Consider the following 25,720-nt stretch of genomic DNA (forward strand, 5'->3'; position numbering starts at 1 on the left):
TACTTCCACCGGATTCACGAGTAAAGTAGTAAGATCTATTTAATCCAGGGAAGAAACAGAGACAGAGCTTATGAGGTACACCCCAGGGCCTGTCAAATTTTATGACTTGTCAGAACTGACAAATTGTAAAAAGGCCTATTCTAGCTCAGGGAAGAAGTGGAGGCAAAGTTTCTCCTTCAGAGTTTTGCTAGTGTGCCAATTTGAGTAAGAAATGAACCTGCCTGCCCCCGAGAGACATATGTACATACTATCATATCATCGAGATTATGTTGTTCGTTTTCCTAAGGAACTAGAATTAGTAAGCTGCATTTGGGAATTACCCACCTTTAAAATTGTACACCAACCAAATTAACGACCTGATTGCAAGGCTTCAGTCTAAAAAGACACTAATCCGGTACCAAAGGACGGGTTTTAGGGAGAACGTTCATACCATAAGTTAACGTCCAATACGTTGAAAATAAATGGAGTCCAGAGTCCAATTATTATCTGATGAGCATCTGTTGTGTGTTTAATAGTTTTTGCCTATGTGGCAGATAAGAACAAATTTGTAGCTCTTCCATGATAAAAGATGTTACTGTCCAAATCGCTTTCACGACAATAGAGTAAAACAATAGCGTTACACCAACAGCAAACACAATATTTATAAGAAATAATTACCGAAAAAATATGAATTTTTAACAATATTGCCTTATGCCTTGTGTTCTCTAGTATTCGATAGATGCGACCTCTTTGCGTGATTGTGACGATACATCCTAATTTCTATTTCAGTATTTACAACATTCGGTACTTCTATATTCGGTATAACATATTTATAACATTCGGTATTTCTTTTCGGTTTTTGTAACGATTCTTTGTCTCCAAAGAATCTTACTTAAGTGACGCATCTAGCACAAAACAAAAAATTAATAGAGATTCCATGATTTTTTTTTTGTGCTTGACAGCTGATAAGAAATGTAGCACGTAAGATTTTGTTTATTTCCAGCGTAATTAGTTTTCGATTGTGGTTTAGAGATGAAACATCTAGTCCTTTTATTTGCTTCCAGCTTTTCTGTAGTTTTATGTGACTTGGCCTCATATTTGAGGGAACGTGAAAGTTTCTTAGAAAATGAGAATTCAAGATTCTTGGGCTCTAATTTGGAGCTAACAAGCTCTGAAAGTTTAGTCAATGATTATCTGATGAATTTGAAATACGCCGAGTTGGATTATGGATTCGAGACGGCGGATTTCATGCAGTCTCAAAACTTTCTTATTTCTAAACCAAAATATGACAGCTCCCAAGTTTTTCAGTTTATAAAACAGATGCCTAAGGGTGGCGCTATACATGTTCATGTCACAGCAATCACAGATCTTGATTTTCTTGTTGCGAATGTAACCTATAGAGATAACCTATTTATGTGCCTAGTAGACAATAAAATAAATTTTAGATTTGCAGCAGCAAAGCCAGATGATACAGCTGATTGCGTTTGGTCCAGTGTTTCAGAGAGTAGACAGAATTCAGGAAATGTGGCAGAATTTGATGAAGCAATATATAGAAATCTCACCCTTGTTGTACCAGACCCTTTCAACGAGTACCCTAATATTAATGCGGTTTGGTCGTCATTCCGAAAAATACTTCGTGACCTCAGGTGGCCTTATTTGCTATGAGCCAGTTTTCCATGATTACTTTTACAAAGGCTTGGAAGAGTTTTATGAAGACAACGTTCAGTATATGGAAATTAGAACCACGCTTCCCACCATTTACAGGTATAATTTTATCATCTTTGTTCTTACAAGGGCTTAACGCACCAGTAAAAAAGACACGCGAACATTAAACCCGAATTCTAAGTGGTAAATAACTAGCGTTAGATAGATAAATTTCAGTGCTAACCAAATGGCCCTATGCACTCGGGTTGAGATGAGCTGCCCGTAGCTGCAGTCGTTCCAGAAAATTATTTCCTTGCTGTGGAATATTTGACAGAAATTATTGTAGTGGGGGGTTATGCTTGAATTTTGGGGTTCAAAATAAATTGCTACACATGTTCAGTGCAAGGTCAGTTTAAGAATTGGATCGGGATAGCGTTAAGTGTAGCTTTAAATTGTGAGGTTGGATAAGGGCCGTAACTACTGTGCTTTGGACCGAGAAAAATTAAATCAAGATATAAAACAGCTTATTAATATGTAATCTAACGGCACAGAAGGATAGGTGTTATTTGCGTCATATAGGAAACTATTATTGAAATAGTATTAAAATGACGTTCCAGGGATTTTAAACCTGATCCCTTAGCATAAGTACTTTATGAAAGCCCTAACTAGAAGGCTGTAGAAGACGTTATCTGTGTTCTGATAATTATCCATTATAATGGAAAACCGATAAACAAAAAATCTCTTGGATCCAACTTGAACACGGAACTACAGGGATAAATCAAAACTGTAGTGAAAAAAATTGTTTACTTTTGATAAAAAAGATCAGGAAATACCTTAAATATGTTATGCATCTTATTTTGATCGTTTGATATAAATCCTAATATTGGGAGGTTGCCCTTTCGTCTATAAAGAACTTTATTAAACTGCTATATGAAGTTATTGTCTAATCAGTTAATTTGAAAATAAGCATTTAAAAAACGTGCAAAAATGACTAGTAATTACCATTTAACCCTCATTAAGATAACTTACGCTCTCAAGCATACAGAGAATGTTAAGGACGGTGCCATAATTTCAAGCTTGAAATAAGAAAATGAATACAATTATATCCTGAAATTGAAATAATCATATTGGGCAAAACAGAACGTACAATAATATGTGTGATGAAGTGGAAGGAAAAAGTGAAGGGATATGTTTGACCAAGATATATATAAGATTCATTAAGTTTAGTGTTACCCGTCAAAAGCTACGAGCCTGAGAAAATTTGCCTGATTTTCGAGAAAAGGGGGAAGTGCCCCCTAAAAGTCAGGGATTCTTAATGAAAATCACGCAATCAGAGTCAGCGTATCCGAGAACTCTCTTGTAGAAGTTTCAAGCTCCCATCTGCAAAATATGGAATCTTTTAAATTTTGCCAGAAGATAGATCACGGATGCGTGTTTTTTTGTTTTGTTTATGTTTTTCCCAGGGGTGATCGCATCGAACCAATAGTTGTAGAATATCGAAAAAGGGCACATTCGAATGGAAATGAAAACTGATAGTGCCCTTTTAAATGACCAAAAGGATTGGATGGCAACTAGCCCCCCTCCCAATCAATTTTCTAAAAGTCCTCCGATCACAACTTTGAGATAGCCATTTTGTTCAGCATAATTGAAATGCCTAGTAACTATGTCTTTAAGAAAAAATACCCTCCCCCCCCAGAGCCCTGAGGAAAAGGTTTGTAAGTCATGAAACTTGTCTGTTATTTACGTATAGTATTTTAAATTGGGAAATATACATAAATTTTTTTTTTTGGGGGGGGGGTGGGGTGAATTTTCTGCTTGGGGTATTTTTTACGGGGATAATTTCTGGTGAGGAGGGAAGCTCCAGGGGGAGGGGGACTTTCCAAGGGAAGTTTTACATGGGGGAGTTTGCCAGAACTCTCATGCGGAATTCATTTTATTTGTCTTACTATAATTTTCCCGACTCAATTTTACATGTGAAGATATTGAGGGGAATTGTCTGGGGGGAATATTTACCGGATTTGAGTTGTCTAGAGTATCTATCCTTCGGTGAGGGGATTTTCCACGGGAGAAATTTTCCTTTGGGGAGTTTTCCACAGGATAAATTCTCCAGAGGAAATTTTGTGTGGGAGCACCTTTCTACCAAGGGGTGGAGGGTATTTGTGGGAAGAATGTTCCATAGAGGAGGGATTCCGGCATTATTTTAAAAACAAAAGAGTTAAAGTCTTTTTTAAATGAAAGTAGGCCAAGAAAAAAATTTCTGCCGGAATTGTCCGCAAGAAATTTTCCGGGGGTAATTTTCAGCTAAAATGGAATTGTCTGGGGGGAATTTTCCTAGTTAGTACTTTCTGAAGGGTTGTTTCTGGAGGGGAACTTTCCAGAGGAAATTCTACACTGGGGAAACCTTGTCAATATTAAAATGCAAATTTGTTTTAATTTTTCATGTACGGGGAGCCAGATTCGAGCCTACATTAGTTGAAAAACGTCCAGCAATTAGATAAAAAAAAAAACAAGTTTTCTTAACTGAAAGCGAAGAGCGACATTAGAACTTAAAACGAGTAGAAATTATTCTGTATATGAAAAGGGCTGCCCCCTCCTCAACACCTCAATCTCTACGGTAAAGTTTGACTCTTTGTCACAACTCTACTTTTTAAGTTAATAAAAAACTTTAGCGTAAAGAGCGAGGTGCCGAGTAGGATACATCCCCTCTTACATAATTTGCCTGTTCCCACATTTTTATATTCCCCCAAAAATCGGGGAGGCAGTCTCGGCTACTTTAGTCTCGAAAGTTAATGAACTCTCTCGGAAAATTAACGGCTTTTTAGAGAATGCAACGCATTCATGGTTGTTTGGCCAGCTAGAACTGATACCAACGTAACAATTAACCCTGCCCCATTTCCTACGTTTGCCGTTGTACTAAAAACCCGTCCTGCAAACCTGACCTCCCCTAATGCTCGTAAGGACTTCATCGATAAACTTTGCCCTGAGGCCTCAGGTGAAATAGCTGAACTTAAAAAATCGACTTCGGAATGGAAACTTGTTGTTAAGTCAAAGCGTGCAGTGAACAAAATAGCCAAGAATGCTAAAAACAGTACCTCAGGTATCTCGGTGAGTGTGAAATCCCCACTGTTTATAGGGATCCTGAAAGGCATACCAACCAAATACAATGAGAATCAAGTCAAGTCTCTTGTTCCAAATTGCGTGAAAGTTTCACAGTGCGGAAAGTCCCGAGTGTTCAAGGTCTACTTTGAGTCGAAACAAAACCTGGATCAGTTCTTGAAAGTTTCTGTGAAAGTTGGCTACAAAAAGCTCTCTTCACAAGCATTTGTATATCTCCCAAAGCGTTGTTTCTCGTGTGATAAGACTGGGCATCTGGCCTCGCAGTGCTCTAATCGGGCCCTCTGCTTTCGCTGTGGATCATGCGATCACACCTCAAACAGTGCCTCTCCGTGTTCGTAAGAAATGTTCTGTCTAGAATGTAAGGTTACCGGCCATACTTGTTGCAGTGTAAAGTGTCCTAATAACAACAGTCAACTAGCAAAGCCCATGGTATGACATGGATACGTCTACTACTACGCAAGCTGTACTTTCGTGGAATATTAATGGTGAACTTTTAGTCAAAATTCCTTTGATAAAAGGTTTGCTTTCGAATTGTGACGTATTGTGCTTGCAAGAGCATTGTTTGACGAGTCATAGTTTATGCCTTCTGAAAATAGAAAATAATTTTACTAGCTATTCGATGCCTGCTAAACGATCCGCTTCCAGTGGCCGCCCCTCGGGTGGTATTGCGATGCTTGTTAGGACCTCATGCCGGTCGAGTATTTTGGATTCATGTGAGTTTTTTTCTTGCTGTCCGTGTAAAAGAGTATGTTGTTGTAAACTTCTGTCTCCCGAAAGATTACAGCAATGACCAATCGGAATTTTTATTTACTCCTGCGTGTGAGAAACTAGGATCTTGCCTTTCGAAGATCCGCCTGTTAGGTAAGTGCTGGATTATTATATGAGATTTTAACTTTAATTGAACTAACGCCTTGTTATTGCGTACTTCTATTTTGTCTGGTATTTTTGACGATTGGCTTAGGATGTTGTCGAAAGATCTTGATTACACTTACACACACCATTCAAATCACGTGTCGAACCTTGACCATGCAGTTTCTTCTATAAATCTCCAAGTGTCACCTGTTAACGTCGTTACTGATTTCCAACTATCAAAACACCTTCCAATATCTGCATCCATTTATTGTCCCTCTGCTCAGTGAACTCCAACCACACAACCCCCTCAGCCCCACGCCCAATTTTACAGGGATTGGGAAAATATCCAAGATGATCTTTTTGCTGCAGTTACTAATTCTGTCCTACATAAAATTCATGTTCCGTTCCATCTGCTAATGGAAAATCCGAAAGTTGATGCAAATAAAATACGGGTGTTGCTAGATATCTATCTGGCACAAATTTGCGATGCTCTGCGATGCGCAGAAAAAGCCAGTATACCTCTTAAACGTATACGTCGGGGTTTCACAAAGCACTGGTCCAGTAATCCGAGCCCAGTTGAAGCTTGGAGAAAATCCAAATTTTGGTACCATTTGTGGCTCCAGTGTGACCGTCCTCGCTCTGGCTGGGCTTCTGACATTCATCTTTCTACTAAAAGAAAGTTTGCAAAAGAAATATCTATCCAAATGAACCAGATAGTTGAAGAGACGTCCCAGCAAGCTTCTCTGTCCCAACCTTCTTTCTGGAGAAATGTATCAAGAGATCCTCCTAGGGCCCGTCTATCTGCTCAAGTTATTTATGATTCCGAGTGGAATTCATAATTCTCTGCGGAATTCTTCCCGCCAGATGCCACCCTAAAGTCCGAATATGAAGATAACCTTGATAAATTTCTGTCTAGTTGTCTAACCGACAATTTTGTTGTTTCGGTTGATTCTGTACTGCGAGCTATACAACACCTAAAACGTAAGTAATCTTCTGATAAAATGAGCGCTCTTCATATTCTGCATGCAAGCTATCTGCTGTTAAATCCTATTGCTCATTTGATGCAGATGATTGTTACCCAAGGAGTTGTACCTTCTTCTTTTTCAATTGGAGATCTCACTCCAATTCCAAAGAAAGGTAAACTGGTTACCCAGTGCTTGTCCTTCCACCGTGTAACGGTGGCTACTAACTTCTGTAAGCTTTTTGAACTTCTGTTCATTGACCATCTGAACGCGAAATGCTATGTCCCACCTTACCAATTTGGATTCCAGCCACGTCTTGATTGTGCCCACGCTTTGTCGGTTGTCGCGAACGCATTGATAGATGCTGATACATCAGATGAAACTCGTTTTAGCTGGGCATGATGTTCGTAAAGCGTTCGACTCTCTCTTTCACGCCGAAATGCTACTCCATGCAGCAAAACGTAGAGTGAGCCCCTCATATATCAGAGCCCTTCGAGACATGTATTATCGTCTTAAAGTTCGCCTAATACTTCACCCACTAGCTAAAGTTGACGGCTCTCAAGTCTACGCACCAACCCCTAATATTTCTGTCAATGTCGAAAAAGATACCCGTCAAGGTGATGTTTCTTCCCCTTCACTCTTCAATAATGGAGTTCTGTATGCAAAGTCAGCTTTTCCACATCATTCATCTTTACCGGTCTTGATTTATTTCTCGTATGTTATGCAGACGACATTCTGAATTTGAGCCGTATTATCCAGCGCATAAGCGAGATTTTCCCAACGCTACAATCTGAGTATGGAAAACTAGGTCTTCAGTTCAATGCTGAAAAGTCCGAAGTTGTATTCTTCAACTGGAAGCAAGCGTCACCTAGGGATATTCCTCTTGGAAATAGTAGGATTAAGCCAGTAGATCATATCACCTACCTCGGTCTTCCCATTGGTTCGTCAGTAATGCACACGCAACAACTATGAATTGCTCACATTGAGCGTAGAGTTGGGTTATCATATGCTTCTTTGGTAACTAATAAGTTACGGCTCAACCGCCATCTTCTCTCGAAACTTTTTAACTCTTTTGCTCTGCCACATTATCTGTACATATCGCCGTTTTGGAAAATGCTCACAAATTCTGACAAGTCAAAAATCCCATCAGCTTTCTTCCGGTTCGCAAAATATCTTTTACGTTTTCCCTTTTGGACGCGCAATTCTTATCTTGGACGCGAAAATTCTTATCTAATTAAAAAATTCAACATTGCTGACTCCATTATAGCTGTGGAAAAGCAAATTCGTGGTTATAATTCCCGTTTAACGAAGTTGAACCATTGTCCAAGTTGAAGTTGTTTTTTTTTTTTTTTTTTTTTTTTTTTTTTTTTAAGTGTTCGTTTTCGCGCTTAGTGTAATTGCTGCAGTTTTAAAACTGACTGATGATTTAGTCTTTTTTCGTACGAGTCCAATTTAAGTGACGCTGGTTATTCTCAATTTTGGTGTCAACTTTTTTTTTTGATAATATATTGCGTATATTACTAATACTTTAATTGTTTATTAATTATCGGCTCTTTTAAGCATATTGCTTTAAGTAAAGTTGTAAAAGGATCCGTGATTGAATAATTTCCTTGTTTCTGTTATTTATGTATATCGAGGTAAATGAATCATTTGTTGAGAGTGATCTGAGTTCAAGACCAGCGGGCGAAAGTGTCGTTTAATTGTTTTTACCGTTTCTTTTCATATTTAAACTAGTTTATATGATTATCTACTGTATATTTTTAATTCAATGATGATTATTTGGTTTATCTTTTTTTTTTAACAATTGCGGCTTGATGCAATGATGATCATATTATTATGTTTGTTCAGTATTATGTTTGTTCAGTTGATATGATTCTCTACTGTATATCTTTTTTAATTCACTGATGATTATTTGGGTTATTTTTTTTACCAATTGCGGCTTGATGCAATGATGTTCATTTTGTTTATGTTTTTTCAGGATTTAGGAGCCTAAAAAAAAGAAACATGTTGCATACCTACAGAGCAGTGTATAATTGAGTTTTTCTTTCTCGTTTTGTGTAATTTGTTCTAAGAGCTGATTTAGATCTTAGCTCCAACGTTCGTCACTAAAAACCATATGCATAACTCCTAAGTTTATGTGTATTGCTTTTTTTTGTTTATTGCTCCGTATTTTCCTTTTTTGTATGACGGGTTTTCCAATAAATAATAATAATAATATAATACGGAATAATTTCTATTCGTTATAAGTTTTAATGTCATTCCTTACTTTCAGCTAAAACAAAACTTGTTTTTTTTTATTTAATTAAAGTAAAAAAGCAAAGTATACACATTGAAGAAACATTTCAGAATAATGAGGGCTTTCAGTTTTTGTCTTGTGTCAACCGGCGGAGGAGATCCTTTCCTGTCAATTTGTCATCATTTTCCATCTGACAAACCGTAAAATTAAATTGAAAACATTACATTACTTGAAGACAGGAGGGAATGACATTAAAATCCCGTTTTACTGGACGGAGTCCAATAATTTCTTCATAAGATTTAGAAATGAATCCGGAACATCGCCTCGTAGCAATTTGAAAATTATCTTTAAAAATGACAGTCTTTCATCCATATCAACTTCCTGTGACCTCAGTTCTGCTTTGATGGCTCTAAGATAGAAAAAAACAGAATATAAAAAGTTTGATTACGAATTTAGATATGAATGTTCCTGGTTCGTCCAGAAATTTTAAGCCACTAGAGCTGTCCTCTTTAAATGATTTAATAATAACTTATTTAAATTAATAACTTATTAAATAAATAACTTAGGCTATTAAAGCATGTTCAAATTATTTGATAGCCAATTATTTTTTCCCAGAGGAATTGTTTGAGGATAGTTTTCAGAAAAACGCAAAATGAACGGGCAAAGTACTAAATGACAGTCTGTGATCAAAGGGACCAAAGGGGTTCAAGGCCGCTCATCAGGAAGGGGCTTAGATCTCTTGTAAATACCCTAAGGATAGGAAATGATCGTATCCTAACACTAGGTGTATTAAATAGCTTTCAAAAATGATTTAGATACGGAGTATGCTCTACATCACTCTAAGAAGAAGATATTACAAAAACAAAACAAAATATCTATAATTATGGGGAATTTCATATTAAGATAAATATTCTGTAAATTATTTTTACTGGGTAGATTGTTGTGTGGCTCCTCTTAGCAGTCCCATAGATCCAGCAGAAGTAGATATTTTTCCCGCTCGTTCTCACGGCAATTAAGTTTAAAAAGAAAGGTTTTTCAACTGAAAGTAAAGGACAACATTAAAACTTAAAACAAACAGAAATTATTCCTAACGCGAGCGGGTGCCCCCTCCTCAATGCGTTGCTCTTCATGATAAATTTGTTCAATGCTTTAAAAAAGTTCTTTATTCTAATTAAACGGTCCTTGTGTTTTAGGAGTTGTTCTAAAAAAATTGGGACAAAAGGTCAAACTATAAATCTTTATTTTCACTATTGAAATCCCTAAGGATTCCTCCATTTTTCGGCATCTTTACAAATCGATAGTTAATATCTGTTATGCAGACTTTAACAGTAGTTGTTTCAAAACGACTTATTTTGCAACTGAAGACCAATTACTCATCATCTTTTTACGTTTAAAACAATGACAGAGACTGGTTAAGCTTTATTTTCATCGACAGGTCACAGAATATGACCGATGAAGATGAGTCGAATGCTGACGGATCTGTTAATTTGTCAGAATATGACTGGTCTTTATTCTGAGTAAGAGGAACCCCACCCTCAAACCATCTATTGGTCCATGCCTATGCATGGATTATAGATGTGCTACAGCCATCAGCCAAAAGAATGACATTACACAATTGTTCATGTGATACAAAGTGATTTTGTCTCACAGCCTTCATTTTAAGTGCCCTGCCACCATTCAACTAGACTATCAATAAATTAGATTGCTCCCAATTCCCTGGGGCTTGTATTGGCCAGTCTTGGACAGATTTCTCCATCTGTGATACATCTGCAGCAGTTGTAAAAATCTTGAGGAATCAGAAAGTTTGGTCCAAGCCCCCTCCCACATCTTACCGACCCTAAGTGCACATTAATATTTCTAACGCTCGATGATTCCACACTTTCTTTTTTGCCCTGAAATATCTACGTGGTTCACCCAAAGAAACGCATCTTCCGATTCAACTGGTTAAAGATTTATTTTGCAATAAGAGCCCTTTCCGGCAAAGAACTATTAAAAAAAAACTTTATTTTCAAGAATGGGGCTACAAAGAGGAGCTCCTATTTCAATTATATTTTTTGTACTTCAGGCTTCCTTGTTAGAAGTCTGAATGTATTATAAATCCAGGGCCTTGCTCAAGAGTCCAAAATCATGGTTGTAGCACCAGCTGCAATTTAGTAAAGAACGAAGTCTAGAGATAACAAACAATCTTAAAACACAACACGTGATGAAGACAAATACAAAGTCAGGAGGAATTGCTATTGCCATTTAGAGCTCATTCAGGAATGGTAACAGCTAATTCTGCTAATACTAACGATAAAAGTTTATTGCAAAAAAATAATTATGGGAATTAAAAAAAAACAGTCTGAAATTCTTCAAGATGGTGTTTGATTAAAACAAAAACTGCACCATACGAATCACCATAATTGAAACCCTTATGCAGGTAAATTACTGTCCCCCATTTTGAGCAACAAGGAAAATCCCTTTTTTGCATTGGAAGCAGTGATCTATCCCCATTTTTATTTCTCGCCAGGGTTCATGAAAAATATCCATTAGTGTATTCATTAAAAATTTATTAATAGACCTTACAATATCGGAAAGCATAAGGCGTAGCCAAGTGTGTAAGCGAAACTTTTTCTGTATGGTGCAAAGGGGTAACTACCAAAAACACAGGACTGTATGAATATAGAAAAAACATTAAAAAATTGAAAACCTTTTGGGATTTCTTGGGACCGTAGCAAGAGCGGATCCAGGATTTTTTTTTTTTGGGGGGGGGGTTACTAATTTTTGACTTTTTCAGGGGGGTTACTAATTTTTGACTTTGTTTTCGACTAATTTTACTGATTTTTACCTAGGTTTTACTAATTTTCGACTTATTTTCGACTCGGTCAAAAATTTCGGGGGGGGGGTTCAAACCGGGTAACCCCCCTGGATACGGCCTTGGACCGTAGTCTTAAAATTTTCCCCTGCGTATATCTGTACACAAGGTATAGTTACTGGACCATTCAGCTATGCTGAACAAAATGGACGTCTTAAAATTTTGATTGGAAGTGTCTGGAAAATTATGAGCTAAAGCGGAGAGCTAAATGCCCTCCAATCACTTGTGACTCTAAAAAGGGCACTAGAACTTTTAATTTTCAATCAAGTTAGCTCCTTTAAAATATCAATGATATTACAAGCTATGATAGAGCACCGTTGCCTATGTCCTTATATGCCCTATACTGCTTATATGCCCTTTTAATACCTGCATGCATATAGGATTTTCGTTTAATTGAAACTCTTCCTTAACGTTCCCAAAAAGTTTCAACTTAATGCCATTAGTGTCATAAGTTACAGTGACCGTAGAAGCACTATTAAATGTATCCACACAGTGTATCCTAGCTAGCTAATCCAGAACCTATGAAGGAATGAAGGTGAAATTTTCAGAGAATATTTCTGTTGTACAGATGACAACCTGTCATCCGTATGTAGGTTGTCAAAAGGGCATATCAGCAAAATCTTAGGAACAGTTTCTTGTGTGAAATCAAAGCTTATAACGCATGTTGTACGGGATGTTGAACTAAGCAAAAGACAATATTTGCATGATAATACTAATGCTTCTACTCCTACAACTACTGCTACTATTGCTTTTGCTGCTACTATTACTACTCTTACTAAAACTATGACCATTACTATTAACTGTACCCCTACTGCTACTACTACATTTACTGGTGCTACTACTACAACTTATCGGCAATGCTTCAGGACCGGTTGATGGCATTAAGTTAAAAATTTCATCGTGTATTGAAGGGGATGTTGAAAAAAAGGTGCTATTTGCAAACTGCTACTAATACTACTACAACTATTGCTACGCATAAATACTGAACCTTTCAACACTAATTAAAAATCTGATGGCTCAAAACTTTCTTTGGATTTTGTTATGGGATATGATGGCCGTGGGGGGGGGGGGTTCCTCTCAAATCACTTTGACTCATAAAAAGGGCACTATAACTTCGAATTAAAATCAAACGAGACCCATCTGAATTTAAAACAACCACCCATTCCATAAAAACCTTATATGCCCCCAGGGCATAACTTAAAGCCCTTGCCCCAGAGCTCTGGGGGGTTGTGCCAACCCTGGAAGCATTTTTGTATGTTCTTTGGACTATTTTAAACAAAATTGACCTCGCACAATGTTAATCAAATGCATTTGGTGAAAAGAGGGGTAGTTGGGGGGGGATGCTACTTGACCTCTATCACCATTAAATACTACAAAGAAACTAGAAATTCAAATTTCAGTCAAATGAGCCACTTCTAAAGCTTATATAACCATTCCTTTCATAAGAACCTTAAATGCCTCAGGGGCATAGCTTACAACCCTCGCCCTCAGGCTCTGGTAGTTTGTATCAACCTCAAAAGCCTTGTTATATGATGTTTGAATTATTTTGAATAAAAGGACTGTTTCAAAATATTTTTCTGATATATCTCGGGGAAACACGACATGTTTGTGTGTGTGTGTGTTGGGGGGGGGGGGGGTAGATGCACTCTGATCAATTTACCTCTTCAAAAGGGCACTAGAAGTTATTATTACCAATCCAACGAGTCCCCTCCAAAGCATATACGACCACCCTTTTTACACGAACCTTATATGCCCCAAGGGCAAAAATTACAACCCTTTCCCTGAGAGCTCTAAGGGGAGGGGGTTGTCTTCCTCACAAACATAATTTCCGAAACCTTCAACTACGATGAATAAAATTGTCATTTCTAAATTTGGATTGGTGTTGTTAAGGCGAATAATGAGCGTGGAGGGGGGGGGGGGTTGCTCTCAAATCACTTTGACCCTTAAAAAGGGCACTATAACTTCCAATTTCAAATCAAATAAGCCCCATCTAATGATTATACGATCACCCATTTAAAAAAATGTTATATTCCCTCATAAAGCAACTTACAGCCCAGGGCGCTGGGGGGTTTTATCATACCTTGAGGCATTATTATATGTTCTTTGGAATATTTTGAAAAAAAATTATCTCATAATTTTAATCAGATGCCTTTGGTGAAACGAGGGGTTTTATGGAGAGGGGGGGGGGGGCTAAATGCACTCTTTCACTTTTGGCACTTAAAAAGGAACTAGAACCTCCAATTTTCAACCAAATGAGCCTCTTCCAAAGTTAAACAACCATCTCTTCCACAAAAGCCTTAAGTACCCCTGGGCATAACTTACAAACCTTGCCCCCTAGTCTGTGGGGTTTGTTTCAACCCCCAAAGCCTTATTATATTATATTTAGACTATTTTGAATAGAATGGTAATTAAAATTTCAATTAGATGCATTTCGGGACAATACAACGTGTGTGTGTTTGTGTGTGTGTGCGGGGGGGGGGGGGCTCCTTTCGATAACTTTGACTCTTAAAAAGAGCACTAGAGCGTCTGATAACCAATCCAATGAGGTCCCTCTGAAGTTTATATTACCACGCCTTCTATAAAAACTTTATATTCCCCCAGGGCATAACTTACAACCCCTGCCCTGAGGGCAGGGGTTGTAAAGGTTTTGTTATCCTCAAAGACATATTTCCGGACCATTCAAATACGTAGAACGAAATGGCTATCTCAAAATTTTGATTGGATGTGTTTGGGGAAATGTTGGGCGTTTGGGGTGGGGGGTAATTTGCCCTCTGATCACTTTCAACTAATAAAAAAGGCACAAATCCTCTCAATTTTCAATCGAATGAGTTCTTTTTGAAGCTTCGACAACATAACTTTCAATAAGAACCTTATATGCCCCAAAGGCTTAACTTAAATTCCTTGTCCTGACGGCTATGGGGGGGGCTGTCATCCTCAGAGACATAATTTCCAGACCTTTCAACTACGTTGAACGAAACGGCCATTACAAGATGTTGATCGGAAGTGTTTGGGAGAATGATAGGCGTGGGGGGGGGTGATTCTCCCTCCTATTATTTTCGACTATTGAAAAAGCGATAGCCCTCTCAGTTTCCAATCCAATGAGTCCTTTTTGAAGTTTTTACAACAACGCTTTCTATATAAGCCTTATATGCCCCCAGGGCATAACTTACAACCCTTGCCCTGAGGGGTGTCGGAAGGGGTTGTCATTCTCAAAGACATCATTTCTAAGACTTTCAACTACGTTGAACAAATTGGCTATCTCAAAATTTAGATTTGCGTTTGGGGAAATGGTGGGCGTGAGAGGGGATTAGTTGCCATCGACAACACTTTCTATAAGAAGCTTATATGCCCCAAGGGCACAACTTACAATCCTTGCCCTGATGACTGTGGGGGGAGTGTCATCCTCAAAGACATAATTTCTGGACCTTTCAACTATGTTGAAAATGCTGCCTATCTCAAAATTGTGATTGGATGTGTTTGGGGAAATGGTGGGTGTAAGAGGGGGGTTGTAATCACTTTCGACTATTAAAAAGGGCACTAGTCCTTTCAGTTTCCAATCAAATTAACCATTTTTGAAGTTTCTACGACAAGGCTTTCTATAAAAACCTCATATTTCCCCAGGACATAACCTGCAACCCTTGCTCTGGGGGCTATAGGGGGAGTGTCATACTGAAAGACATAATTTCCAGAACTTTCAACTAATTTGAACAAAATAGCTCTCACAAAATTTTGATTGGATTTGTTTGGGGAAAAGGTGGGCGTGAGAGAGGGAGATAGATGCCCTCCAATCACTTTTTACTCTTAGAAAGGGCCCTAGCCCTGTCAATTTCCAATCGAATGAGCCCTTTTGAAGTTTCTACGACAGCACTTTCTATAAAAAGCCTTTTATTCCTCCAGGTTATGACTTATAACCCTTGACCTGAGGGTTTTGGGGAGGGGGGTTGTCATCCTCAAAGACATAATTTCGAAACATTTCAACTACGTTGAACAATGGCTATCTCAAAATTTTGATCGAATGTGTTTGGGGAAATGGTAGGTGTGAAAGGGGAGCTAGTGGCCCTCCAATCATTTTTGGCTATTAAAAAGGACACTAGCCCTTTCATTTTCCAATCGAAGGAGCCGTTTTCGAAGTTTCTACGACAACTCCTTCGATACGAAGTGCCGTGGTCTAAGGAAAAAAAAATAATAGATTGCGCCACTATCGTTCTTTACTTAGGCAGCGCTATTGCGCTGCCTATGAAAAAGATAAAACTAGATCCAAAATCAAAATTACCCCTCGGTAAAATGAACAGTCACAAGTTCTATCACAGCACAGCTTTTTTTTTTATTTACAAAGGAACGATTTCCTCAGTAATAGTTTATATTGAGGAGTCGTTCTCTCTTAGAAGTCATGTCCACTAGGTGGCCAAGCATACCAAGCGGGACGGAACTGTGCCAAGCGTTTTGGGGAGTTGGTGAAGGGTTTTTGGGACTGTGCCAAGCGTAGAAAAACTGTTCTGTATATTCGGCCGCCCGAAATTAACATCAGGCGGTGGGAGGTCAGACCCCCCTCGGCTCATATGGCAATACAACTAAGTTTACATTTGATTTATGAATATTTAGTCAAGGACAAGCGAAGGTAGCGTTCGCAAAAGTAGCCCCTGTAATGTTGAGAGTTCTGCAATTTTCCATCCAATATTGTATAATTTGCCCTTTTTTTTCAAAGCGAGCCTTCTCAACTAAGTAGAGGCAAAAAGACTTACTAAAAGAAGTCTGTTTCAAGTTATCAATAATGTCAGCAGTAAATGTCAAAGGTGCAACTGGACTTCCTTGTTATATGAATTAAAAACTGAAAAAAAAGACAGAAAGCAAATATTTTCAAGCAATAGAGATCGTTCTCTAATTATTGAACTGACCTGTCTTATAATAAGCAATTCGCTGCATCCGGACTCGATTATTCAGTTTCAAAGAGTTCAAGTAATTGAATTTTCTGATAAAAAGATATAAATTCCTTTTTTTTTTTCACTAAAACCGGCATTGCATAATGTAATCCTCTTAAGCATCAGAAAAATGATTCCATTTCAGTTCTCTGACAAACTACGATTTCCACGTAAAATTCGATTGAAATGATGCATCGCTATATCAATCGATTGGAATTCAAAAGTTCTTGTTCCCTTTTTAAGATCGGATTGCAACCAGCCCCCCCACGTCCTTTTTTCCCCGAATGTATCAGGTCAAAATTTTGACCTGAGATAGTCATGATGTTAAAAATAGTTCAAGGGTCAAATAACTATGGTTCCGGGGCTGGACCCTACCCCCAGCTTCTGGGGCAACAGCTATTGTCCATTAGCAAGATATAAAGATTTGGTTCCCTTTTAGTAGCCGGGCAACACGCGAGAAGAACCGCATATAGAATGTCAACGATACCATTGAAAAACAGGTTTCCGCCGTCTAGTGAGGCATTGTTCACTCACTGAAAAACATTTAATCTTTAATTTTTTGGGGTAAAAGGGGCAAAAAAGGTACCAAGATAAGGTTAGGTTACGTATTTCAGTGGCGAATCCAGAGGGGAGGGGCCCTAACATAGTTTAAAGCAGTGTAATTTACTTTAATTAAACTTGCTCCTAACGCAAGTTTGTTGGATCAACCTATTTTGCGTCCCCCCCCCCAAAAAAAAAATCCTGGATCCACCACTGACATATTTAATGTAAGCTACGCTTTACCCCCCCCCCCCCCCGCTAATGTGCAGATGTATAGCCCAAATTTGTTTTTAAACTATTATATTTTTATCATACTTTGTTTTATTTCATCAGCATTAACCAAACTTCACTTCTCGCGTGTTGCCCGGCTACTAAAAGAGTACCAAAGATTGTTATTGGAAAAGAGGGCATGTTTGATGCTGGGTATCCACAAAGGCTTAGGGTAACTTTAACCCTTTCGCAACAAGTGATTAAAATTGGCATCATAACTGAATCTATCGACAGTGCTACCTATATTTACCTGATGACAATAATTTTGTTGTTTCGTATGTCGCGTTAATAATGCTTTCAAAAAAGGCTATGAAGGGGTTACCTGCTATGATTTGTGGGTTCCGGTAGTATGCTGTTTCGAGCGGAAGGGTGAATTTATGTGCCTTTCTGTGTAAGAAGCTTTATAGTTTTTTGTAGAGGAGTGGAGAGGTAGTAGCATAGGGGAGAAATACCTAATCGTGAGAATAAACTTTGAGAACAACCTGTAAGGTTGTTAAATAAGGAAATTGCCTGAAAATACAAAAAGCTGGGCCCAGAGATAGGCTTTAGTGATTGAGTACATTTGCCATCTTTGGTCCTTAACTAAAAAAAAATATTTTGTAGCTTTCGTATATTTGTTTGATTGTTTTAAGTATAATTTACAGACTGATTTGCTTAAGAACGTTGGACTTGAGCAGTGGAAGATTTTATTAATGCTTTCGATATCTTGATTCAAGCAATTATCTCAAATTTTTGTCTTATGGTATTTCGGCCAAAAACCATGCCAGAATTGTGACTCTTTGGCACAAAACAATGGAAAATGGCAATTTATGAGACGCCGATGTAGATGAAGCAGACCCAGACGATAGATGCAAGGCATATTGTGGCAAATGCAGATGACAAGAGAATCAGAATAGAATTCAAGTGAGAATGTGGACAATTGGGAAGATCTAGTCATCGACCAAGACAATTTACCCCTTTCGATTCGATACTCGCCAACATACCAATTCTCACTATGATACCAATGATAACACCCAAAACTCCAAGTAGCCAAGATGTACGCGGTCGTCTATTAAAAATTATACCTGTCTTTCACAGCCTGATAAATTTATTTAGCACAATACAGCAAGAGGAGAGGCAAAGAATGATCGAAAGACAAGTGCCCTTCAAAGACCGTCTACGATTTAAATGATGCTTGAAGGATAAGCTGAGCTGGTCAAATGACTGCCGCACTAAGCTGGCTCAAGTGAAATCATACATGATATTGAAGTGTACATCGGAAAAGGTACAGTGGAAAATACTGAACTAGGCTAAGGAGCCAAGGTTGTCCTACATCTTGTCAAAGGTGTATTTTGTCATCAGAGCTTCAAGTTATTTAGTTTTGGCAATTTCTACCCCCGTGAACCATAGATTCAAAAACTTTCTGCACCAGGAATTAGGACCTTTCAGTTGGTACCATTCGACCAAATAGAGTAAATGGTTGTACCCTAAAAAAGCAACCACCAAAGGATTAAAAAGGGGCGGGAAAATTTGACCGTAGACTTGAACCAGATGCTGGGACTGTAATAACAAAATGTTGTGATAACAAAGCAATTCACGTCACATCGTCATACGTAGGGCCTTTCCCTACTAACAATTGTCTAAGATGGGATTTAAAATGAAAAAGGCACACAGATGTTATCCATCCCTATCTGAAGCGATTGCAGATAAGTAGCGTTCCTTTCTCTGCCGAGTCTACGCAACATAATTCGGCCAAGAAAGGGCTAAGGAAATGCTGAGAGGGATGAGCGTGAATCCGGTGCCGGAAGGGAGGGAGAATACGACGGCTCCAAATAAAAGCACCGAGTGCCTTACAAAATTTGCTGATGTTTATATTTGTTTCCTTTTACAAACTGATACTATGAACCAATTGTCAGAAAAAAAAAATTATGCAAACCACTAAAATTGACAAATTTTAATAAATGTCCCTTTTCGCCAACTTTCCCCACGTTTCGGCATCTGGGAAGCCGCCATATTCCCCCAGGAAAATCCCCTCCTCCCGACGTATTCCCCCGGTAAATACCACCGAAGACCCCCCCCCCCCGCAAAAATTTCCCCTCGTGGAAAATCCCCCCGCCCTTGAAAAATTCCCCCTGGAATATCCCCACCCATATCCCTCCTAGACAGTTTCTGATGTTTATTAAAAGGGAAATTGAAAATTACTGATTGTTGCTAAAGTGCATGTACCAAAACTTGTGAATTGGTTGGTAGCTTCCAGCTTTTCAGATTTTTGCTCGAGAATTAAAATATTGGATTGTAAATAAAATGTTGGACAAGGTTTGATTATTTAGTCAACAGTAAAAGGGCCTTATTGAGTCGTGTCACCCACCCCTGCTGCCACCTATAACTTTTTTGCACTCCATATATGGGCATAGAGTCCCTAGGGAGAACACGTGGTTTATGGTTATCTCAGTGAGAATGAAAAAACAGGAATTTTCTCACTTGAAAAAACAGGAATTTTGTCACATTTATGTCTGTTTTCATGGATGGTTATGTGTGCTGATCGATTTATTTGCTGTTTTTATGGATTTCTCAATGAGAATGAAAAAATATGAATTTTATCACTTGGAAAAACAGGAACTTTGTCACATTTATGTCTGTTTTCATGGATGGTTATGTGTGTTGATCGATTTATTTGATGTTTTCATGGATTTTGTCAGTGAGAATTTGAAAAACAGAAACTTTGTCCCGTTCATGGATTATTGAGTCTAATGGGGGCAGGTCAATGACACTTCCTTCTTGTTGTTGCTCTCAGCGAATGTTATGATCCAGAAATAGTATTTGTTATTGTTGCTCTAGGCATATGTTATGAGTTTTCCGGAAACAGTTAGATCACGTGTTTCCTTCTCAGCCAATCAATGAGTCGGTTACATCCCCCTTCTCAGCCAATCAGAGGGCTGGTTACATATAGTTTTCCCCGTTACATAACAATTCGCCCTTGAGATTTTTAGTTTATTATTTTATTACCTATTTAGTTTAGATTTTTAGTTTATTCTAAGTTTATTTATTACCTTTATTTTTAGTGTAGTTTTAGTTTGGTTTAGTTTAGATTTTAGTTTATTTTTAGTTTAATTTTTAGTTTAGTGTTATAATTTATATTTTGTTTAGTTTTAGTTTAATTTTAGTTTAGTTTAGATTAGAGTTTTAGTTTAGCTACAGTTTGCTAAATAGTTTTATTTAGAGTTTTAATTTAGTAGCTTAGTTTGGTTTTAGTTTAGTTTTAGATTAGTGTTTAGTTTTAGTTTATATTTTTAGTTAGTTTATTTTAGTTTTAGTTTAGTCTAGATTTTTAGTTTTATTTTTATTTTAATTTTATTTTAGTTTATATTATAGTTTTAGTTTATCTACAGTTTGCTAAATAGTTTTAGTTAGAGTTTTAATTTAGTAGCTTAGTTTGGTTTTAGTTTAGTTTTAGATTAGTGTTTAGTTTTAGTTTAGAGTTTTAGTTAGTTTAGTTTAGTTTTAGTTTAGTGTAGATTTTTAGTTTTAGTTTTAGTTTACTTTTAGTTTAGTTTAGATTAGAGTTTTAGTTTATCTACAGTTTTCTAAAGAGTTTTAGTTAGATTTTTAATTTATTATCTTAGTTTGGTTTTATTTTAGTTTTATATTAGTGGTTAGTTTTATTTTATAGTTTTAGTTATTTTATTTTATTTTTAGATTAGTGTTTAGTTAGAGTTCTAGTTTAGTAGTTTAGAGATTAGAATTTATTTCTAGTTTAGTTTTAGTTAGTTTAGTTTTAGTTTAGTCTAGATTTTTAGTTTTAGTTTTAGTTTAGTTTTAGTTTAGTTTTAGTTTATTTTAAGTTTATTCATTACCTTTAGTTTTAGTTTAGTTTTAGTTTATTTTAAGTTTATTCATTACCTTTATTTTTAGTTTAGTTTTAGTTTAGTTTTAGATTAGAGTTTTAGTTTATCTACAGTTTGCTAAAGAGTTTTAGTTAGAGTTTTAATTTAGTAGCTAAGTTTGGGTTTAGTTTAGTTTTAGATTAGTTTTTAGTTTTATTTTAGTGTTTTAGTTAGTTTAGTTTAGTTTTAGTTTAGTCTAGATTTTTAGTTTTAGTTTAATTTTAGTTTAGTTTATATTATAGTTTTATTTTATATACATTTTTCTAAAGAGCTTTATTTAGAGTTTTAATTTAGTAGATTAGCTTGGTTTTAGTTTAGTTTTAGATTAGTGTTTAGTTTTAGTTTAGAGTTTTAGTTAGTTTAGTTTAGTTTTATTTTAGTCTAGATTTTTAGTTTTAGTTTTAGTTTACTTTTAGTTTAGTTTAGATTAGATTTTTAGTTTAGCTACAGTTTGCTAAAGAGTTTTAGTTAGAGTTTTAATTTAGTAGCTTAGTTTGGTTTTATTTTATTTTTAGATTATTGTTTAGTTTTAGTTTAGAGTTTTAGTTAGTTTAGTTTAGTTTTATATTAGTGTTTAGTTTTAGTTAGAATTATAGTTTAGTAGTTTAGAGATTAGAATTTATTTTTAGTTTATTTTTAGTTAGTTTAGTTTTAGTTTAGTCTAGATTTTTAGTTTGAGTTTTAGTTTACTTTTAGTTTTTTTAGTTAGAATTTTCGTTTTACATATGAGTTTTAGTTAGAGTTTTAATTTAACAGTTTACTTTAGTTTAGTTTAGTTTTATTTTAATGTTCTAGTTTAGATTTTAGTATTGTTTAGTTTAGTTTATTTTTAGTTATGGTTTTGAAGTGCCTAAAGGGAAAATAAATGCCGTTGTTCTTGTAGTTTCTTCAATGTCATAACGTCAACTAATAGCCTTTTCTACTGTTCACCGGAAGATATACTGTAATTTCATTGTCGAAAATGTCAGTAACTACACGTAGATCCTCGGGCGTGCTCTGATTAAGATCCAGCAAAATGTAACCATAGGGCTTGCTAGTCGCCTGAGTGTACGCTGACAACAGAAATTTTGGGGCATCAGGGTATATCTGCTTATTGAGAGTTATGAGTAAGCTAGAATCACGAACGACTCGATAGATAATATAGATAGTGCAATTCAAAGCAAGGGTTCGCATACATTTGCTCTGATGAAACAGACTGTGTAGAACTAGGGTTATGGAAATGTGTTCATGATGAGATCAGACAGTGAACAGTTATAGCATTTCCTGCGAGAACTGTTCAATGGATTCAGCCAAATCATCAATAATCAGCCACGAGTTCGATTCAATACTATTGAAAACATCAAGTCCTCGTATGAATTGTATTGGTATGGTGTGGCAATAGCTTTTATTTTATCATAGGACTCTTGCCAAATACTCTAGCAATAGTAGATTTTTTTCGGTTTTTCCAAAAACATTTTATCGCAATTTTGAATTATTCTAGCTAAAAGTGTTGTTTTCCCCGACATTGAGGGACCACACAGAAACGATCTGAAGGGTGTTTTAAATTGATACATGCTGTTGACAACAGTCGGACTATGACTAACTGTAAACCATATGTGCCCCATGAGTAAGTAGTAATTTTCCCATAGATCTATCTATTCAAGAACAAAAACAATATTTCATGGCAACATTTATTACAGCAATATGAACACTTATTCAACATGACACTTGGTCAACATGAAAACTCTATTTGTTCAACATGAACAATGATAATACTTTTTGTCTTTAAACACTTTTGTCCATCTACAGCACTTTTTGTACAATACTTTTTGTACAACACCTTTGTCCATCTACAACACTTTTCTGTACAACACTTTTCTATACAACAACATGAACACTTGTTCAACGTGACAAAATTTCATGTTCAACATGAAAACTCTATTTGTTCAACATGAACAATGATAACACTTTTTGTCTTTAAACACTTTTCTGTACAGCACTTTTCTGTACAACACTTTTATCCATCAACAACAGCACTTTTTGTACAACACTTTTCTGTACAATAACACTTTCTATACAACAACAAAAAAATACACTTGGAACATGAACTAGCACAGTTGAACGTTATGAATTTAAAAATAGGGTCCCCCCCCCCCCCCCCGGGCCGTGGGGCCGCAGGCCGGCCGGGCGCGGGCGGGCCCTCCCCCCCCCTGGGCAGCCGCGGGAAGGGTCCCCCCCCCGGGAACCGCGATGGAAAGACAATAGTTGTCGTCACTGCTATGGGTTAGTTGAGGTTGGGTTAGTGGTGGTGGTGGTGGTTAAGGTAGTGAGATTGGGTTAGTTAATTTATGAAAGGTTGAGTGGTTAGTTGGTTAGTTGGTTAGGTTAATTTATCCAGACCAAGTTGATTACGATAGTCTACGCATTCAACTCGGTCTGAAATACGGTAGTGACCATGAGGTAGGACACTCACACCATTCTCGAGCACATAGACCTTGTCGGATATACACGACATTGCATTTTTTTCTACTCTCACAGTATAATTTCTATACTATAGAGAGCCAATTGCAAGCACTTGTGCTCTTGGCACTAGGCTACTTTCTACACAGTCTCTGTACACGCTCATGTTAAAATTGCTCTTTACAAAATGTGTAGGCACCCCTTTACACGCCTTCTTTTCATCCCCACTATATGTTTCCACACAATAAACTTTGGGACCCGGGAACACCCCCCTGGATATCAAATCACTCCCCGTCTCTGATTTTAATTTTAATAGTTGGTTGGGGGCTTGACGTTTCACCAGCTCGGGGTAGAGGGATGGATTCCAGTTGGTGAAATCCATCCGCGAGCTGATGTGCACCCCATTTTGCAAATCAACCAATAAATCTTCAGTCCCATTTACCTTTAACAGCAGAGAATCTGTATCCCCATAGTAAACTTGAACCTCCCCCTCCTGTGGCCATTGCACCTTGCACACATTGTAAAAGAATGACAATATGAGATTCTTTGAAATTTCTAGAACTGAACTGCCGCCTACTATATTCTTTTTCAGTACTACATTTCGCTTTCACCTGTGTAGAAGAACCATGCCGGCCTCTATGCTCGTGAATGATGTAAAATTGGGGTCGGCAATAATTCGTGCACACCCTAGAGGGTCAGTCACGACGTGACAGCGAGATCTATTACGTACGCTTTCACACATTTTGCCAAACGCTGAATTTAGGATGAGCTTGTACAAGTCCTTCCCCACCTTTGAATTTGCCCTAGAACGTTTATCGACAAAGGTGTCGATAAACGTTTTCAAATAAGGTCGCTGATTGAACTGTAGGACCCTATGTATTTTGGTGATCTTGAAACCATTGCTCACCATCCAATGCAAAAGCACATGGTGAACAACGATATTCTCCTTAGGGTCCAAATCAGCAATCAGTTTCTGTTTAGAGGGAGTCCAGTGTATCCCCATATCCTCGACCAATGACCGATTGTAGGGGCTCAGAGAGTCCCTGCTCACCGGCCGATTGATACAGGGAAAAACAAAATCTTTGACTGAGTCGTGAAGGGCCAGCGGAATGTGACCGTCAATTTCAAAGAACCATCCTTGTGGCCCGTTTTCCTCGACGGTGTTAATGTCGGGGAACTCACAAGGATTCTCAAGCCATTGATAGTTCCTATACGGAAAAGAGTAGTTGGTCATTGCCGAGGGGTATAACGAGTTCATGTCCAAGAACACTGCAGTTGACTTAGCACCGGTACTTTGCCCGCTCGGAACGGTTGATAAGACGTGGTCCCCATGAAAAACATACCCACCCCGCATTGAACGCTCTACAAAAAGGTGTTGATCTACATCGGTGATTAGGCCTATTTCCTCCCTGCTAGTTTTTAAAATTAAATCCATCACCAAATGGGGTGTGGAAAAATAATAACCTATACCTAACCCGAACTCTGAATATATCTGATCTGTGTTCTTACAGACTATATCCAACAGAGTTAGAACGCCACTGGCCATATACAGTCTACAATAATCCCACTCATTTTTACACTTCCCCTTGGACCACACCTTCTTGGCAAACTCATAATCCTCAGCTGTGCATTCACTGTTGGTCAGTGAATTGTAAAAGCTTCAATTGGAGGTAGTTTCTCCTCGCTTAAGCGAGCGCCAGAACAGTAATAATCATATGCATATACACCTTTGCAGGTCAACAGGTCATACATTTTACCGTCTGGAAAGTGCTGTTTAAGCAAGGGAAAGCCATCAAAATTGTCGCTTTTCTACACTTGAATTAGTTGACTTAAGGATTTGGGGAAAAAACTAAAAGAATCTAAAAACCTAATTTTATTCCAGCACGTACGCTCATTATCCACTACCTGCCATTTCAGTTCGAGAAGCAATAACTTCTCGGCCGATTTGGGAATAATGTTGTAGATAAATGAATTATTCACCCATGGACTATCTACTCCCCCTCCCTCCCTGTGCATACGTGCCAGTGCTGGTAAAATAAATTTTA

At 37.4% G+C, this 25,720-nt stretch overlaps 1 protein-coding gene across 1 annotated transcript in view; it reads left to right on the plus strand.

Moving 5' to 3' along the window:
- Positions 1 to 1,011: 1,011 nt before the first annotated feature.
- The window catches only part of LOC148946730 (adenosine deaminase 2-like), a 93,332-nt gene continuing 68,623 nt past the window's right edge, over positions 1,012 to 25,720 (plus strand). The window contains 2 exon segments of the mRNA XM_089096410.1: positions 1,012 to 1,605; positions 1,607 to 1,743. Coding sequence (XP_088952536.1) covers positions 1,012 to 1,605; positions 1,607 to 1,743 — 731 coding nt within the window.

Source organism: Artemia sp. Qi Xiang Cuo, chromosome 11 (genome assembly GCF_049724085.1).
Source record: "Artemia sp. Qi Xiang Cuo chromosome 11, ASM4972408v1, whole genome shotgun sequence".
Taxonomy (NCBI): domain Eukaryota; kingdom Metazoa; phylum Arthropoda; class Branchiopoda; order Anostraca; family Artemiidae; genus Artemia; species Artemia sp. Qi Xiang Cuo.